An 18710-nucleotide genomic window follows, 5' to 3' on the forward strand; every position below is an offset into this window, starting at 1 on the left:
TGTTATTATTTGGAAGTTCATGGAAAAAGAAAGCCAAGAGAAAATTTTTAGCAAATAACTGTAACTTGTGTCCACCTACCCAAACATTTTGATCATCCTCCAATGTTTTGGCAACTTTCTGTGTTTTATAAGTCTCACCTTCCCAAAGGTAAAAGCCAAACTTTCGCTTCCCAATTCATCGGCAACTAGGGAAAGCCACAGATCTGGTTTGCTTGCAGAAGCTTAGACAGCTGCACAGGGAGTGGCCACATGCTGGGCAGTCAATCTCTGCAGGTGGGACAGAGATTTCTGATGCTCAGTCCTGAGCTTCATGGATGGCAGCTGAAATGGTGTACTTACCAAAGCTGACCCCATCTTGTGATTGAGGTTGTCCTGTTTGTGCACTTTCAGAATGGAACTTGCCAGCCATTCCTCATGGATCCTGAGAGCTACCTAATACTTTTAATCAACTTGTTCTCTGATAAAGAACCAGACCCATCTGGCTAGTCTCATGCAGAGAAGAAATTGGATAAAAGATATTTGGCAACTAAGGTCCCTGACCACAAAGGGTTTCAAGTTGGGGACTATCATATTTTTGTTTTCAAAAGGCCATTTTGGCAGAAGAGGTGTGGATAAATTGGAAGGAAAATCAGAAGGGAGGCTGTGGCAGTAATTCAAGAGCTGATTAAGAAGGACCTTGACCAAGAAGTGACAGTAGGAAAAAGTGAAAACTAGGAAGAAATAGGCAAACAATTGATACAAACCCAAACTGTAAATATACAATTCAGTCAGGAAACAAATAAAAACATAAAGATAAATAAAGATCAAAAAGCCTGACATCTCCTTTTGGATTTTTTGGACTGTCAGTTGGCAAAAATTAAACCGCTTCTAACACCCAATGTTGGAAAAGACTAGGGAAAATATTAATGAGATAGAACTGATGGAAACTGACATCAGTTAAGTCTTTTTAAAAAATTTCCTTGTATCACTAATTTTTACTGAATCTATTGAAATAATGTTTTAGTTGATTTTTTCTTTTTTGGTACTGGGAATTGAACCCAAGGGTGCTTAACCTCTGAGCTACATCCCCAGCCCTTTTTATATTTTATTTGGAGACAAGTTCTTGCTAAGTTGCTTGGGGCCTTGATAAGCTGATGAGACTGGCTTTGAACTTGCAATCCTCCTACCTCAGCACCCCAAACTGCTAGGATTACAGGTGTTGGCCAACGCACCCAGCTAAGTTGACTCTTAAAAAGGATAAAGGTACTGAAATTGAAGAAGACTGGAGAAGCAGTGTTTGATTTGGGTCTTAAGAGTGAAATAGGAGTTTGTCAGACAAAGGAGAAGCTTAAAAAAGTAAAGGTACAAAGGTATATCAAATACAGGGTTGTAGGGCAGGTAAATTACGCTAACTCTCAATTTTGTTAGGAGCAGGAAAGATACAACCATTTACAGGACTTATTACCTATGTGAATACACATTACCTACTGCAAGCCAGGAACTGCACTCCATGCTGGAGAGAAAACAAGAGAATAAAAGGGGAAGCACCTGTCTTTCAGTGGCTTACATGTTTGTGCACCTGACATTCCTCAAATGTTATGAAGGGACATCCAGTGTGGTGGTGATCTATTGACAGATATACTTTTTGAAAAATTTTATGTGTTCTTTTTAGAATACATGACAGTATAGTGTATTTTGATATATGCATACATGGAGTATAACTTATAGGAATTAGGATCCCATTCTTGAGGTTGTACATGATGTGGAGTTTCACTGATGATATATTCATAAAGGAACATAGGAAAGTTATGTCCGATTCATTCTACTGTCTTTCCTATTCCCCATGCCATCTCCTTCCTTTCATTCACCTTTGTCTAATCCAATAAACTTCTATTCTTCCCCCTTCTCCACTTATTCTGTGTTAGCCACATATCACAGAGAACATATGATCTTTGGTTTTTGGGGACTGGCTTATTTCACTTAGCATGACAGTCTCCAGTTCCATCCATTTACTGGCAAATGTCATAATTTCATTCTTCTTTATGGCTGAGTAATATTCCATTGTGAATGTATATCATAATTTCTATATCCATTTATCTGTTGAAGGGTGCCTCGGTTGGTTCCATAGTTTAGCTGTTGTGAATTGAGCTGCTACAAACATTGATTATGGCTGCATCATTGCTGATTTTAAATCCTTTGGGATACATTGAGCAGTGGGATAACTGGGTCAAATGATGGTTCCATTCCAAGTTTTCTGAGGAATCTCCATATTGCTTTACACAGTGGTTGTACCAACTTGGAGTTCCACCAGCAATGTATGACTGAACCTTTTTTCCTACATCCTTACCAACATTTATTTTACTTGTATTCTTGATAATTGCTATTCTGATTGAAGTGAGCTGGAATCTCAATGTAGTTTTAATTTGCATTTCTCTAATTGCTAGAGTTGTTGAGCATTTTTCATATATTTGTTGACCATGCATAATCATTCCTCTGTGAAATGTCTGTTCACTTCCTCTGCTCATTTGTTGATTGGGTTGTTGTTGTTATTATTATTATTTTGGTGTTTTCTGAGTTCTTTGTATATACTTGAGATTAATGCTCTTTTTTGAACAATGAACTTTGCCCAGAAAGCTGAAGATAAAATAGGTAAAAAGAAGACTAAGCTCCAATAAGAACAAGGCCCCATCTTAAGAAGAGCAGAAGAATAGAGCTTTGGAAGAAAGGAATTAAGTTTGCCACAGCTAGAACAAGCAAGAAGATAAAAGTGGTACAAGATGAGAATGGAGAGGCAGTTCCCAAGGGCAATCAATCACACTACTTATCTCACTATAAGAAAACCTAGTATTAGTCCGATTAGTGGTCAGTGGAGGGCTCCTGAGGTAGAAAGAGAATCAAGTCAAAGGAAAATGACAGAGAAAAAATATTTACAATTTATATACTATATATAGCATTAATATCCTTAGCTTTCACAAACTGTAAATACAAAGAATTAGAAGTGTTCAAATACGAATATTCTTAGGATGTTCATTGGACTATTCTTTATAATAGTACAAATATGGATGCAATCTAAAAAATTCATCAATAAATTAATAGTATAGGCATTTAATGGAATGCTATGTAGTCACTTAAAATGGCTATGTGGCTAGGTGCCATAGCATACCTGGGCAATTTAGCAAGACCCTGTCTCAAAATAAAAAGTTCCAGGAGTTCAGTTCAGTGATAGAGTGCCAGAAGGCTAAATTCCCCAGGAAAACACACACGCACACACACAGTTGTGGAATAGTCCCTTTAGAAGAATTAACAAAATTGGAAGATTCATGCTCTGGGATTTTGAAACTTACTACAAAGTTACAGTATCCAGGCAGTGTAGAACTGGGATAAAGACAGACATAGAAGTGGAATAGAGCAGAAATCCCAGGAATAAATCATCACATATATAGCCAGATGATTTTCAACAAGAGTACCAAGACCATTCCATGGGGAAAGGACAATCTTTTCAGCAATGTGCTAGGAAGACTGGATATCCACATACAAAATAATGAAGCTGGGCTCTTACCTGAAATGATATACAAAAATTAACTCAAAATGATCAAATACCTAAGTTAAATTCTATAGAATTTCTTATATTTTTAGAAGAAAAAATAAAGGGAAAGCTTTGTGACACTGGAGTCAGCAACAGTTTCTTAGATATATCATCAACAAATGAAGAAATAAATGAACTGGCTGTATCAAAATTAAAAACATGTATGTACAACTACATTGTCAAGAGACGCAAAAAACAAACCACAGAATGGAAAAAAAAATATGTGCTAATCATATATCTAATAACAAAATTAATACACATAAAAAATAATTCCTATAAGAAACAACAACACAAAAACAAAACAACCCTACTGAAAATGAACAAAGGGGGCTGGGGATGTGGCTCAAGTGGTAGCATGCTCGCCTGGCATGCGTGCGGCCTGGGTTCGATCCTCAGCACCACATACAAACAAAGATGTTGTGTCCGCCGAGAACTAAAAAATAAATATTAAAAAATTCTCTCTCTCTCTCTCTCTCTCTCTCTCTCTCAGTCTCTCTCTTTTAAAAAAAAATGAACAAAGGACATAAATAGACATTTCTCCAAGGAAGATATACTTAATGACCAATGAGTACACGATTATCAACATATAAGATGATAACATTACTAATTGTTAAGGAAATGTCAATCAAAACCACAATCAGGTATTGTTTCAAACAGATTAGAATGGTTATTATCAAACCAACTGAATATAAGTTCAGGCAGGGATGTAGAGAAAGTGGAAGCTCATGTATTGCTGGTGGGAATGTAAAATGGTATGGTTATTATGAAAAAAATATGGCAATACCTTAAAAAAAGATAACCAGGATTAGCATATGATCCAGCAATACCACTTGTAGGTATATATCCAAAATAACTGAATTCAGGGACTTGAAAATATCATCTGTACAACAATATTTGTAGCAGCATCCACAACAGCCAAAAAGTGTAAATAATCCAAATGAACAAAATGTGGTATACACTGAATATATTATAATGAAATACTATTCAGCTTTAAAAGAAATGAAATCCTGATAAATGCTACAGTATGAACTTTGAAAACATGCTAAGTAGAATAAGCTAGACAAAACAACAACAAAAAAAAGATCAAATATTGTGATTCCACCTATGTGAGGTACCTAGACTAGTCAAATTCATGGATCCAGAAAGCAGAATGGTTGTTACTAGAGGCAGGGGGAGGGGAAAATGGAAAATTGCTATTTAATGAGCATCAAAATTTCAGTGTGGGATGATGAAAAAGTTCTGGAGATGGGTAATGGTGATGACAGATGATTGCACAACAATGTTCAAAGTATTTACTGCTACCAAAGTGTACACCAAAAAATTCCACCAGAAAACTTCTAGAATTAGTAAATGAATTTAGCAAAGTAGCAGGATACAAAATCAACACCTATAAATCAAAGGCATTTCTATGACAAATCCTCTGAAAGGAAAACTAACCCATTTACAATAGCATCAAAAAAATATTTGGGAATCAATCTAACAAAAGATGTGAAAGACCTCTACAATGAAAACTACAGAATGCTAAAGAAAGAATTAAAGAAGACCTTAGAAGATGGAAAGATCTTCCTAGTTCCTGGGTAGGCAGAATTAATATTGTCAAAATGACCATACTACCAAAAGCACTGTACAGATTTAATGCAATTCCAATCAAAATCCCAATGACATTTCTCATAGAAATAGAAAAAGAAGTCATGAAATTCATCTGGAAAAATAAGAGACCCAGAATAGCTAAAGCAATCCTTAGCAAGAAGAGTGAAGCAGGTGACATCACTATACCATCTTAAACTATACTACAGAGCAATAGTAACAAAATCAGCACTGTATTAGCACCAAAATAGACTTGTAGATCAATGGTACAGAATAGAGGACACAGAGACTAACCCATATAATTACAGTTATCTTATATTTGAAAAAGGTGCCAAAAACGTATATTGGAGAAAAGATAGCCTCTTCAACAAAAGGTGCTGAGAAACTGGAAATCCATATGCAACAAAATAAATTAAACCCCTATCTCTCACCATGAATAAAACTCAACTTAAAGTGGAACTAAACCAGAGACACTGCATCTATTAGAAGAAAAGTAGGCCTAAATCCCCATCATGTTGGAGTAGGACCCAACTTCCTTAATAAGACTCCTATAGTGTAAGAATTAAAACCAAGAATCAATAAATTCAAGCTAAAAAACTTCTTCTCAGCAAAAGAAACAATCAATGAGGTGAATAGAGAGCCTTCATCTTGAGAGCAAATTTTGACCACTCATATATCAGATAGAGCACTAATCTTTAGAATATATAAAGAACTCAAAAATCTTAACACCAAACAACCAAATAACCCAATCAATAAATGGGCCAAGGAACTGAACAGACACTTCTCAGAAGAAGATATACAACCAAACAACAAATATATGAAAAAAATGTTCAACATCTCTAGCAATTAGAGAAATGCAAATCAAAACTACTCTAAGATTTCATCTCATTTTAGTCAGAATGGCAGCTATTAAGAATACAAATAACAATAAGTGTTGGTGAGGATGTGGGGAAAAAGGCACACTCATACCTTGCTGATGGGATTACAAACTGGTGCAACTAATCTGGAAAGCAGTATGGAGAATTCTTAGAAAACTGGGAATGGAACCACCATTTGACCCAGCTATTCCACTCCTCAGTCTATTCCCAAAGAACTTAAAAGAAGCATACTACAGGGACACATCCACATCAATGTTCATAGCAGCACAATTCACAATAGCTAAACTGTGGAACCAACCCAAATGCCCTTCAGTAGATAAATGGATAAAGAAAATGTGGATGGAGCTGGAGAATATAATGCTAAGTGAAGTAAGTCAATCCCCCCAAAACAAATGCCGAATGATTCCTCTGATTTAAGGATGCTGATTCATAATATGCTATGGGTGGGGGGTGGGGAATGGGAGGATTAAATAAACTCTATTAGACAGGGCAAAGGGGAAAAGGGGAAGGAGGAGAAGGGAAAGCGAATAGGAAAGATGGTGGAATGCGATGGTCATCATTATCCTAAGTACATGTATGAAGACACAAAGGATGTGATTCTACTTTGTGCACAACCACAGATATGAAAAACTGTACTCTACATGTGTAATAGGAATTGTAATGCATTCTGTTGTCATATAACAAATTAAAATTTTAAAAAATGGTTAAAATAGTAAATTTTATGTTAAGTATATTTTATCAAAAAATTAAAAGCTTTAAAATAGTGATATATATAAAATGACTTTTATATTAGATGGGAAAGATAGGTTTCAAAATTGTGTACATGGTAAGATTACTTTTTTGTTTAAAAATAAACAAACATCTTCCCTACATGAGCTCAAGAAAGGCTCTCATTTTCTCTTGGGGGCAAGAACTGTGATCCCTATCTGTGAGAGAGGCTGAGAAACTGAGTGTTTAACTTTGATTCAGCACTCAAAGAATACAATGGAAGGGCTGGTTGAGAATCGGTAATGACTAAGCCAACTATATATAGTATTTCTAATATCAGAGATGGAGGTCTTGAAATCTTGCTCTATTCCTCTCCCTTTTGATGATTTAGAAAGTGAGACCAACCAGGTCTGCTGGGGTACAAAGCATGAAAACTCTTATGCTTTTCTCAAGACTTACACTACTGCTAAGTGACAAACCAGACAGCATTATTCAATTCAACACTGTTTGGAATGAAAATCCCATTTAAGGGTTTCAGTTTGGGTAACGTTAATCTGCCCACCTACTTGTCCTCTACACTGGGGCAAAACACCTTGGATCAAGAAAGCCTTCAGAGAGAGTATTTAACATGTTTGTCCTAAAGAGGTATTATATTAGCTTAGTTGGCTCACAGCAGTCCAGGCACTATCCTCTGAGAACTAAGCTAGACTGACCGCATTTGCATGAGAAAGAATGGTATGAAATATGACTTAAAGTAAAAAAAAAAAAAATTAGAAATCCAACATTGACAGAGAAGGAAGAACTCTGGGATGGAAGTCAGAAGAGAGAGTGTGGGTTCAGGTTCTACCACTGATCACCCTCGAATTCATTCATGTCATGGCATCTGTGTATCAGGAGGGCCAAGCACTGGAGGAAGGGGGTTGGGCGGTGATGATGCTAAGTAAATGATAGGATATTTTACTTGGACAAGCTGTTTATAGTTTTATAGTCTCTGAGCGTTTTCCACTTATAACTCAAAAGATATTACTGTTAATAGGACATATGACCGAGAACTCAACTTTGGTGCCGTTCATGTTTTGGGGCTGATAATTCCTTCTTTAGTCCAGGGCTGCCTGTGCATTGTAGAATGTATAGTGTCATTCCTATCCTCTACCCTTTACATGCTAATAGCACCCCACCTCTTCCAGTTATGACAGCTGAAACTACAGACATTACCAAATGTCCTCTGGGGACTGCCCATTTGAGAACCTTTGAAATTGGGTGACATATATAAAAACATTTTTAAAAAAGCATTAAGCTCTGGATAAATTTAAGTCAGTATTAATGTAAATCCATTTGCAAGATTACTTGTCAAAAAAAAAAACTTTAAAAATTTTGTTTCCTTAGGAATGTTTTATTTGCTATTTTTATATATTTTGCCTACCATTAAAAGTCCTTGAGGGCTTTTTGGTTAATTTTCTTTACCCAAACAAAAGTATCTTCATTACAACATACTTTTCAAATGTATCATTATACTAACATGACAGTCGGAGTCAAATATAATTGCCGTCTCTACAAAGCAAAAATTTTATTTTCTTTATCCCAAATCAAAGTGCTCTGTGCCTACCTTTTAAGGACAAGGGACTGGATCTTGTGAATTCTGTATTTGATGGCCTGTGCTGTTTATGAACTTCCAAGTACTCCTTAACTCTTGAAAGAATGGTTTCTTTTAACAGCAAACAGACTTCCTAAGATAAATAAAAAATTGGATATAATTTTCTAATTTAATGCAATGCAAAAAAGCTAACAATATACACATTAAAATGCTGAACATTTCCTTCTGCTTGCTTTTTAATTTAGCTATGAATATTGAAAGAAATGTTATAGAGTGGTGGATATTATTGCAGACTTAAACATGCTACCAAAGTTTGTTTAAAACCATAATGCTGGTTTATAATCTCAAAAATTATTTATTTCTCTCTGCTTCAATTTCACAAATCAAAAACAAAGACAAAAAGGCTTATTACTTCAGTTTAAAAATCAGGGTGATGTGGTGATAAAATTGGTGAGATGAAGTATGCTTTCAAATAAATATCAGTCAGTTATTATGATGAATAGAAGAAACAATGGAGCCAATGCTGCTGGCAACAAGGGCCCCAGGGACATGCCCACTGTGGCCAGGCAGGAGAGTGTAGACAGGGGAGGAGTCAGGAGTAAGAACATATTCACATATTGTTGGTGCAAAAGTCATAGGGTCCCAGACCACAGCTCAGGCAATAGGAGGCAGCCACCATGGTTCTACCACACTACAGTTATATCTATAAGCATAGCATTCCCAGATCTTCTAACATGTTTGGGAAGAGCCAGAAACAGTGACTTTAACATAGAAAAGTTTCCTGTTTTCAAACTCATTTCAATTTTTTTTTAATGTAAACAACCTTATTCATTAGGTTCTGGCTTCAAGTTTAGAAATCTACTGAAGAGAGTTAGTTGAGCACTGGATTAAACAGAACTGGAAATAGTAATTTGATTTTCTTCCATATTCATGCTACTAATATCACATATACCCATTTGCTTTTGTTAAACTGTACAGTATTTATCTATTGATGAAAATAATTTAACTTCTCTTATTTCTATAAAGTAGGTTAATATTTAGTAAGTAACAATAACAGAGGAATTTAATTAAATTTCAGCATGCCATAAACACAACCCAATTTCTAGCTATTGGTTTGTATATTGGAAGACATTCAGTGTAGTCCTGCACTACTAGGATAATGTACTGTAGTGCAGGGAAAGAGAGGAAAACTATACATAAAAATGATGCCTAAGTACTGATAAATCCTGGTTCAATTCCCAAAGACGCTACAGCAGGCTCAGAGTTGCAGAGGTTACCTCAAACCTGTTTCACTGGTTTCTTACAATGCCATCTCTGAGAATCTTCATAAATTAAAACATTAACAAATTTTAAGCTGCTCTGAAAAGCAACCATAGCAAAACTTTTCCTTTATTGCAAATGCCTATATCCTTTAGACAGTATATAAAACCCTTGATTTAACTAACAAATAGAAGTTTCTAGATAAAATACAAACACTGGTCTCCTCTCTCCTGCTTTTTATTTAGCAGCCCAAAGATGCAGTGCTTTGTGGATAGAGATATATCCATTTACAGTTGAGTGTTTTGGCATTGTTCACACAACAGAAAAGCAGCCTTGCCTTGTACTGTTGTTTTAACAATTAAAGAATTTTACTTCACATGCAGGGTTCAACTATGACTGAGCTAGAAAATATGTGAAAGACATACATGGAAACAAGGATTGTTAAAATTTGGCCATAAATACCCTATAAGGCTAGAACTAAAAATAGTATGAAAAAATAGAGCATAGGCCTATACACATAAAGTTTCTCCTTATAGTTCCAAAGCTGTCCTTTGTGAATCAGGTTTCACAAATGGAAGGACAACCGTGTGCAATGTGGTCACAATACCTAGTTAACTGACCATGCTGCACTTACAGAAGCATTCTCTGCTGAATCAGAACAATGCATGAAAAGAAAAACTGCCAACAATATGACATTTTAGGGGCAGAAGAAAAGACCAAGTTAAAATCAATAAGGAACCAGGAGAAACATAAGGCTTCTCTAGGGGCTTTACATTTGCTTCCTCGAGTTTACAAATGGAACTGTTTTAGTTTGACTGTTTGGGTACAAAGACTACTTGTGCTGGACTCAAAATAAATATATGTTTAATACATATAATTAAACTTCTTTTCTTAGACTTTCACTGTAGAAAGTAGCTGTTAAATGCACTCAAACTGGTTGCCCATGAAATCCCAACTGTGAGATAGTCTAATGATAAAAATGATGAAAGCACTAATAGGGCAAAGTCATGATTCGTCAATTAGCTCTTCTCCTTTCTTAAACACACAAATTATCCAGAAGCAATTTTAATGTTGGTGAACATGTGTTATAAAGGTACAACTTAAAAGTAGCAGCAGTCAGACATGTGAGAGATGTGAGAGAAAAGCTCAGCTTGCTGGCATGATCTCCCTTGCAGCTGCCACTGCAGCATTGCTCTGCAGGTCCTGTTGTGCACTGCACAACTTTGCAAAGTCATGCTTGGCTGCCCTGAACTAGGTACTAGTTGGAGCAATGCACCTGCATGTGGCACCTTGAAGAAACCTCACACTTGGCCTGGGAGGTGACTCACATACCCCTGGCTTTGAAACATTCCATATCAACTATCTCGTGGGCAAAAAATGATTAAGTATCAACATGAAAGGTCTAAGGCCAAAGAGGTAAAGCTGAGAGAGAATGCAGGAAAATCTGGGCCTGGAATAGTGGAATCTAGGACACTATTTTATTAATTAAGCCAGAAGCTTTCCAGTTAAAGTCCCTTTAGGTGAAGTATTAGTCACTTTAGGGAAATGAATTTTTTAACAATTAAAGAATTTTACTTCACATGTTAAATCATGTAGACTGCTAGTAAGCTAAAGCTTGGAATTATGTGAAGGTGGGTGGCAGTAAATGTTGGCCTGCTCGATATTAAGTTTTGAAGAGGACAGTCCATGGTTAATTAATTATCTGAATGATAAATTTCATCCTACTGAACCTTGTACCTTTCTTCTCACATCTTTAGATCACCATATATCCTTTGCAAATGACAGCAAAGTCCTGATGGTATTATCCTTTGACTGAAAATGTATAATCCTATAATTTTGGAGGAGGGAAAGCTTTAGTGATTTCTTAAAGTTGGCTAAAACAGTTATGAAAGGAAAACTTTTTAAAATTTTAAGCAACTATTACCAGTTTTTTCATATAATATTGCCTTTTAATAAAACTTACTTTTATTTCTAGCTCTAAAAATTGACAAATGAATATCATGGAAAAAACAAAGTACAATGGTACTTTGAAAATTATATTAAAGTCACTACCTCTGCTCTTTGGTAAGCAAAGGTCTGGAGAAGGAAGCAAAGTATGTGATAACTAAATGCATCTTCTAACCCTCCACCATAGGAACATGGAGGGGGAGGACCCTACAGTAAGTTAGAACAGAGAGGTGACTTAGGCAGTGTCTGGTCAAACCTCTTCATTTGCAGATGAGGAGGCTGAAGCATGAAGAGGTCAAACATCATATAGTGGATTCCTGATAACAAACAGGATTAGGATACTATCCTCTGCTCAGGTGGAAATTTGAGTATAACTTCCAACTCCCCCAAATTTAATTACTAATAACCTACTAGTGACTGGAAGCTTCACAATGACATAAAACAGTCAACACAAATTTTATACAGTGTATGTATTATATGTGGTGAAAAATTCTGGAAAACCCCAGGAAATCACTTCGTATTAGGGACAGGCAATTTATTAGAAAAACAAATTGTTCATGTGGAGACCACCACCTCACACAGTATTCTCAGCAGATATAATACCTGTACTCACTGGAATGGCAGTTTGTGAGATGCAATAGCACAGAACGCACCACAGTTAACCTTGTACAGTTGTGAATTAAAACTGCACTTTTACAACTGCTTTCATCTCTCTCAACTGCAAATGGTGCCAGGTATGGTCTGTATTTGTGTGTTTGACCTCTGCTAAAACTTAACTTTTTATAATAGATTTGTATATATTTTATGGTGGTAAATAATAAAATAGACTATTGTCTTACATTTATTTCATGTGTTCATGACACAACTTTTTCTTAATTTTTTTCAATATTCCAAGGCTACAGAGTTTGTCTGATAGTTTTTTCAAACTGTCATAAATCTCCAAAAGTAAATTCCACATGAAGTAGACCTGTGCAGTTTGAACATGTGTTGTTTCAGGGTCAATTACATGTCCATACTTGACTATTTGCTTTACTGACTGACCAACAGGAGAGAAGGGACAAATATCTCCTCCCTTGTGAAAAGCTCAAGACAATGAAAGGCTGGTAGAAGATAAAAGATGGGGTTTAAGATGAGTGTGAAAGACCAGCCTTGAGTTAACCACCATGCCTAATGCAGGTTCCCAATCATCTGGAATAGTTTCCCCTTCTCCTTTTCCTCTTCTTCCTCCTTTTACCAACTCCATTTCCTCATCCTCTTCCTCCCCTTTCTCCTCTTATTTTTTTTTTTAATATAGAGAACTCTTCTCCCCAAAACAAAGAGGTGTACAATTTTTGGTTTAAATAATAGAATTAAGAATGGGGATACAGCTCATATAGAGTGTAAGCACAAGGCCCTGGGTTTGATCTCCAATACTGCAAAAGACAAATTAAAATAATAAGAATAGCATATGAAGTGTATGGACTTCTGAAGGTAGGGAAAAGCTAACTATGTATGTTTCTGTTAATGAGGATCCAAGCATTATTTTTTTTTAAGTGTTAAACACTGCTCAACTTTTTTTTTTCCCTCACAAATGAAAATGAAAGTTGAAGAGAGCTGATATCTCTTCTAGTAGCTGGAGTTACTTAGGGATAATTGCATTTAAATAATAAAAATGTTGCTATACCTCTTTCTTCTGTTCAGAAAACCAGCTGGTATCTTTGTTTGAACCTTGTGGCGATATATGAAGATCCACCAGTACAGCAAAATTCCCACACTGAAAGACATTAATGGCAAAGTCAATGTCTGTGCAGCTCATGACCAACAATGAAAGAGAATCTCACAAATTCCTATGTGGTTGCTCATTATGAAATGGTAACCAAGTAAACTAATGGACAGAAATCTTAATATGGGACAGGGCTATAGGTCATAACCTATTATTTTTTCTTCAGTTTAAAATTTATAGTGGAAATGCTACAAAGAACTACAAGGTTGATCAGGACAGATATGACAAAATACCTATCTTTGGACCACACCCTGAAAGGGGATGCCCAGTGTTAGTTGGCAGACTATCAAACATTGAGGAAGTTAAATAGGTTAGTACTAGGTAGGCTTCAGGAAAGAATGATTCTGTGCAAGGCTGGGGAATTCTTCCTTCTACTAGGAAAGAAGAGACATAAAGGATTGGCTGGGACAGACATCTTAGGATAGAAACAGAAAAGTGGAAGAATGAAAAGGAAAGAAAGAAAGTAGGTAGTTGACGTCAATTATCAAAATTAAAGACTGTTTCATTAAAACATGCTATAAACTATGTAAGCCTGGCCTCTAATTCCACTGACTAGTACTACATAGCACTTTTGGGAAAAAAAAAATTCTCTATCTGCACTGTTCATCAGCATAGCCAGTAGCCATATGTGGCTAGTGGGCGCTCACAATGTGGCTGTTAGGATTGAAAAGCTGAATTTCAACTTAACTAAAATCACCGCATGTGGCTACTGCTTTGTCCTGGATGGCACACCTATAGGTCCCATGAAAAGTTGGAGCCTTTTAAGTCCTTGCCCCTTGTGAGTAATTTCTGAGAGTCACAAGGTAATTGTGAACAAATTAATCTGAAAAGGAATAGACAACCAAGGCCGTAGGCTGGGCATGTCTAAGATACCTAGAGGTTTGGTTTACAAACCACAGGGCAAAGTCATTTTTGCACTTTTCTGGCTAAACAGCTTCCTCCCCTTAATTCTGTACTATAGTTCCATGGAATTAGGATCTAAAAAGCACTAAATATTGAAAGAAAAACTGTTAAATTGGACACTGTCAAATTAAAAGCCTGTGCTCATAAAAAAATTAGTGAAAATGAGTATGTAAGCCTCAGACTAGAAAAAATGTATTGATATATACATATATCTGACATAAAAACTGGTATCCAAAACATGTAAAGAAGTCCTACACATTAATATTAAAAAAATGAGTATCTCAAGCCTGAAAAGATACTTCATAAATAAGATAAATGAATGGTAATAAGTACCTGAAAAAAGAATTGAACAGCATTAATTACCCAGCAAAGGCAAATTAAAACCACCAAGAGAGACACCTATAGCACTTATCAGAATGACTAAAGTTAAAAATACTGGCACAAAACCAAATGTTGGGAAGGACATAGAGCAACCCAAACTCTTACACATTGCTAGTGGAAACATAAATTGTTCAGCCAGTTTGGCAAATCGTTTGCAGTTCCCTGTAGCTAAATTTATATTTATTAACTGACTAAATCAACAATTCCACCCCAGGTATTTATACAAGGGACAAGAAGCTTATGTGCATACAAAGATACAAAGGCAAATGGTCATGGAGGTTTTTAACACATGATAACTAAAACTAAAGACAGCCTAAAAGCCTATCAACAAAATAAACACTTTGGTATTGACACAATGGAATGCTGCTCACCAAACTATTGATACCTTCAACATGGATTCATCTTTAAAATACTGCATTAAGCAAAAGAATACACATTGTGTGATTACATTTATATAAAATTCTTCACAGCAAAACCAACATAAGATCAAAGCCATGGGAACGATGACTGTTCAGAGAGGAACTGGCTTAGAAATTGCACAAAGGAACTTTGGTGATGAGAATATTCTTTGTCTTGATAGTCCATCTTAGGTGTACACTTAAAATCAGTTCCTTTCACTGTATGTAATTTATATTTTTAACAAATTTTTAAACAGGTGTAAAGTGCATCTGTATTTGTTGGCAGTTATTTAAAATATAGGTATTGTGATGCTGAAAATGGGGTATTTGGTCTCTTAAGATACTGAACAGTACTGTGGCCCACTGAACTGCACAGTTTAGTGTCTTGCAACCTCTGTTTTATTTTAACGAAAGAGAACTGAATAGAATATTAGAATGCAATAAAAAATAACGATTTGTCATATGGTAAGGTTGAGGATTATTTTATGAAACCTAAGTATTTGTGTATGGAGTTATGATGGAAAGCCTATTTCTTAATTTGGTCAAAAATGTTTGAAAATCATACTCAAGTGCACAGATAAAATTTCTCCTCAACCATTGATTACAGACAGATTTAACCTTTAAGGAGTATGCTGCCACCAGGTGGAGGTCACAAGCCACAACTACATGATCTTAGCCAGGGGACATTAACTTTTTATGTGCCATGGACCTCTTTAGACAACTGTGAAGTAGATGAAACTTGCTCAGAATGTTTTTTAAATGCAGGAAACATAATACATAGGGTTAAAAAGAAAACCAATTACACTTACAGTTACTAAAATTTATAACACAAATTTGTGATACAGTAATGTATATACATGTTGTAGGACCTGGGTCTGGATTTAGTGGCTACTCTAAACTTGAAAGTAGTAAAGAGCATAAGTGTTACATTGAGATTTCTACAACAAGTATAATATGAAAAGAGCTGTAATTTCTAATGATGATAAATGTTGTTAATACCATTGTGTTTTCCATTCCACATTCATAATAAGAGGAAACCTATATTTACTAGAACTTGGTCAAAATAAAGATAACTTTTAACCCATTTGCATTCACTGAAACTCTGAATTCTATCATGGGCCCACTGAGGTTCTAGTGATTATGGAATAAAAGATAAAAGTCCCTCCAGAGCAATAAGATGTGCCTCACACACATTTTATTAGGGTTTCACATAGCTGATCTTGTCTGTACCTGTACCTGATTCTTGTTTAAATCAAGGTCTCTGCTCCTACTTCATGCACAAAAACAATTCTTAAAGTTGGAAGAAAAAAAAGTGAGGCTTGGAAAACAAGTTGTACTGATAGCATCATAGTTACCTTCTAAAAAGAATTAAACAGTACAGTCTGATTTGGTATTTTTCTCACTGCTTCATGACTTTGATCACAAATAACCTGGTGTAATTTGATTATAAATGGACTAATGCAAATGTTGGTCTCTCTTTTTTGGGGGGGAAGGGGGATACCAGGGTTTGAACTCAGGAGCACTGGATCACTGAGCCACATCCCCAGCCTCCCCCACTTTTTGTATTTTATTTAGAGACAGGGTCTCACCGAGTTGCTTAGTGCTTTGCTAAATTGCTGAGCGCTGGCTTTGAACTCATGATCCTCCTGCTTAAGCCTCCCAAGCCACTGGGATTACAGGTGTGCGTCACTGTGCTTGGCTCTCTTTTTAAATAAATCATTCAATCTTACTCTAGTGATCAATATTTCCTGGGTTTTTGGAAGACTTCACCACCACCACTAGGCAAGCATCGCCTCTCCACAGTGGGCTCTCCCTGTGCAGCTAGCAGTCCTGAGTTCTACAGCATGAGTTCACTCAAACTCCCACAGTAATAAGAGGTATTGCCCTTTTTGGGAGGATGGGGGGGTACAGGGGATTGATTTCAGGGGTAATTGGCCACTGAGCTATATCTCCAGCCCCATTTTGTATTTTATTTGGAGACAGGGTCTCACAGAGCTGCTTAGCATTTCATTGTTGCTGAGGCTGGCTTTGAACTTGCAATCCTCCTGTCTCAGCCTACTGAGCCACTGGGATTACAGGCATACACCAGCTTGCCCTCTCTAAAGTTCCCTACTCCCAAAGCTTTGCTTCTTATCTCCCATGAGTCAATAGAAGTAGAGGGGGGAAAACTGTTACCACAGCCCGGCTTCTCCTCCTCCTTAATTAGAAAGAGAGCATGTCTACTCTCAGAAGATAAACTCTCCAGCTCTTTTCTGAGAGAAGCAACACAGTGAACCAGGCCAGAGTGGGTCATTTTACACAGGCCAAGTTAACTCTCTGACAGCCCAAAGGCTACTAGTAACAGCTTTGTGTTCCATGCACTTGGCTGTACTATGCAACCACAGGCCATGATCTGGTCTAGCTTCTGCTCCTACTTCACCTGGAGGTTTCAGCCACAGCCTGGGAGACACCCTTAATTCCCCTCTCCCTAGCCCTCCAGATTGGCCGCCACATCTTGTCTGTCGATTTTATCTTTAAAGCATTCTAAAACCTATTTCTCCTCTCTCTCTCTCCACTGCTCACATCATCTCCTACTTTGAAAATTAGAGCCACATCTAGTGGTGTCCTAGATGAACCTTCCAGGTCAGTATCAGGGCAATCTGTCATACACAAGTCTGATCCTCAGTGAAAGCAACTATTACTGCAGCTCAGAGCACAAGTCAAGCTCCCACCTCCCCACTAACTCCCACTACTCTTCAACAGACATCTGAATTTTTCACCCTTTGCTTAGAATGTGCCTTAATGTCCCCATGCTTGGTAGACTCCTTCTATATATTCTAAAAGTCTAGATATTCTCAAAGTAGAAATATGGCTAGCTCCATGAAGCTTTTCTGAATAATTTTTCTCTATCTCCTTTGAACTGAACACCTTCTTCAGGTGCTTATGAATATCTGCATTAAATGACTAGTCCATGAAGTGGCCTCCCTTGCAAGACTGTAAGCTACAGTGGGGATGCCATCCACATGTCTGTATTCCTAGTGAATAACACAGTAGCAGCTCACAGAACATACTTCTATTTAAAAGAAAGAACAAATGAACAAATGGCAGAATGAGTTAGCTCTGAGTTTCAGGCTAATCACCTACCTCCCTATCTGCAAAGTGAGGACTCTAAAGCCCTTTCTGGGAACAAGCCCATCCTAATCAGCACAGGACACTGAAGCATTGTAGCAACTTCCTCTCTCCTTATTCTGGAGTGGCAACAACTATGTTATCACCAATGACAACCAGTCATTTTTCAAATTTTGAAAAATTGGAATACAAGGATCCTGGGATTATCTCATTGTAAATTTACTTCCAACCAAGCATGCTGGTTATTTTTCCTATGTCCTTCCTAGGAATGTCAGTGCTGCAATTTAACTTGCCCTATTTCCAAGTCTTCTAAATTTACATCATGTATAACACAAAGGTGAAAATGTTAATGTACTTCACATGAAATGGTGGTTTTAGAGCAGGTTGGAGGCTGAGAGAGATGGAAGGGATCCCCACATTCTCTATTAACTCATTCATTAAATACATGCTGAGTTTATAGGGGCGCCAGGCCCTGAAAAAGGAGGGGCAGCAACAGGCTAAAGACCATGGTAGATAAAGACCATGGCACACACCCCAAAACCAGAGGTAGCTGAGAGAGACGACCCTGCCTGAGAGAGGCCAGGGAAGAAGAGATGATATCTCAGTGAAGTCCTAAGGG

General features: G+C 36.8%; 1 protein-coding gene across 2 annotated transcripts in view; it reads right to left on the reverse strand.

The window, feature by feature from the left end:
- The window catches only part of Slx4ip (SLX4 interacting protein), a 203941-nt gene that overhangs the window by 62141 nt on the left and 123090 nt on the right, over positions 1-18710 (reverse strand). For both annotated transcript variants that reach the window (XM_071608727.1, XM_071608728.1), the window contains exons 3-4: positions 13203-13292; positions 8345-8465 (exon numbers count right to left, since the gene is read on the reverse strand). In XM_071608727.1, coding sequence (XP_071464828.1) covers positions 8345-8465; positions 13203-13292 — 211 coding nt within the window. The remainder of the gene's footprint in view (positions 1-8344; positions 8466-13202; positions 13293-18710) is intronic.

The sequence above is a fragment of the Marmota flaviventris genome, chromosome 2 (assembly GCF_047511675.1).
Source record: "Marmota flaviventris isolate mMarFla1 chromosome 2, mMarFla1.hap1, whole genome shotgun sequence".
Taxonomy (NCBI): Eukaryota; Metazoa; Chordata; class Mammalia; order Rodentia; family Sciuridae; genus Marmota; species Marmota flaviventris.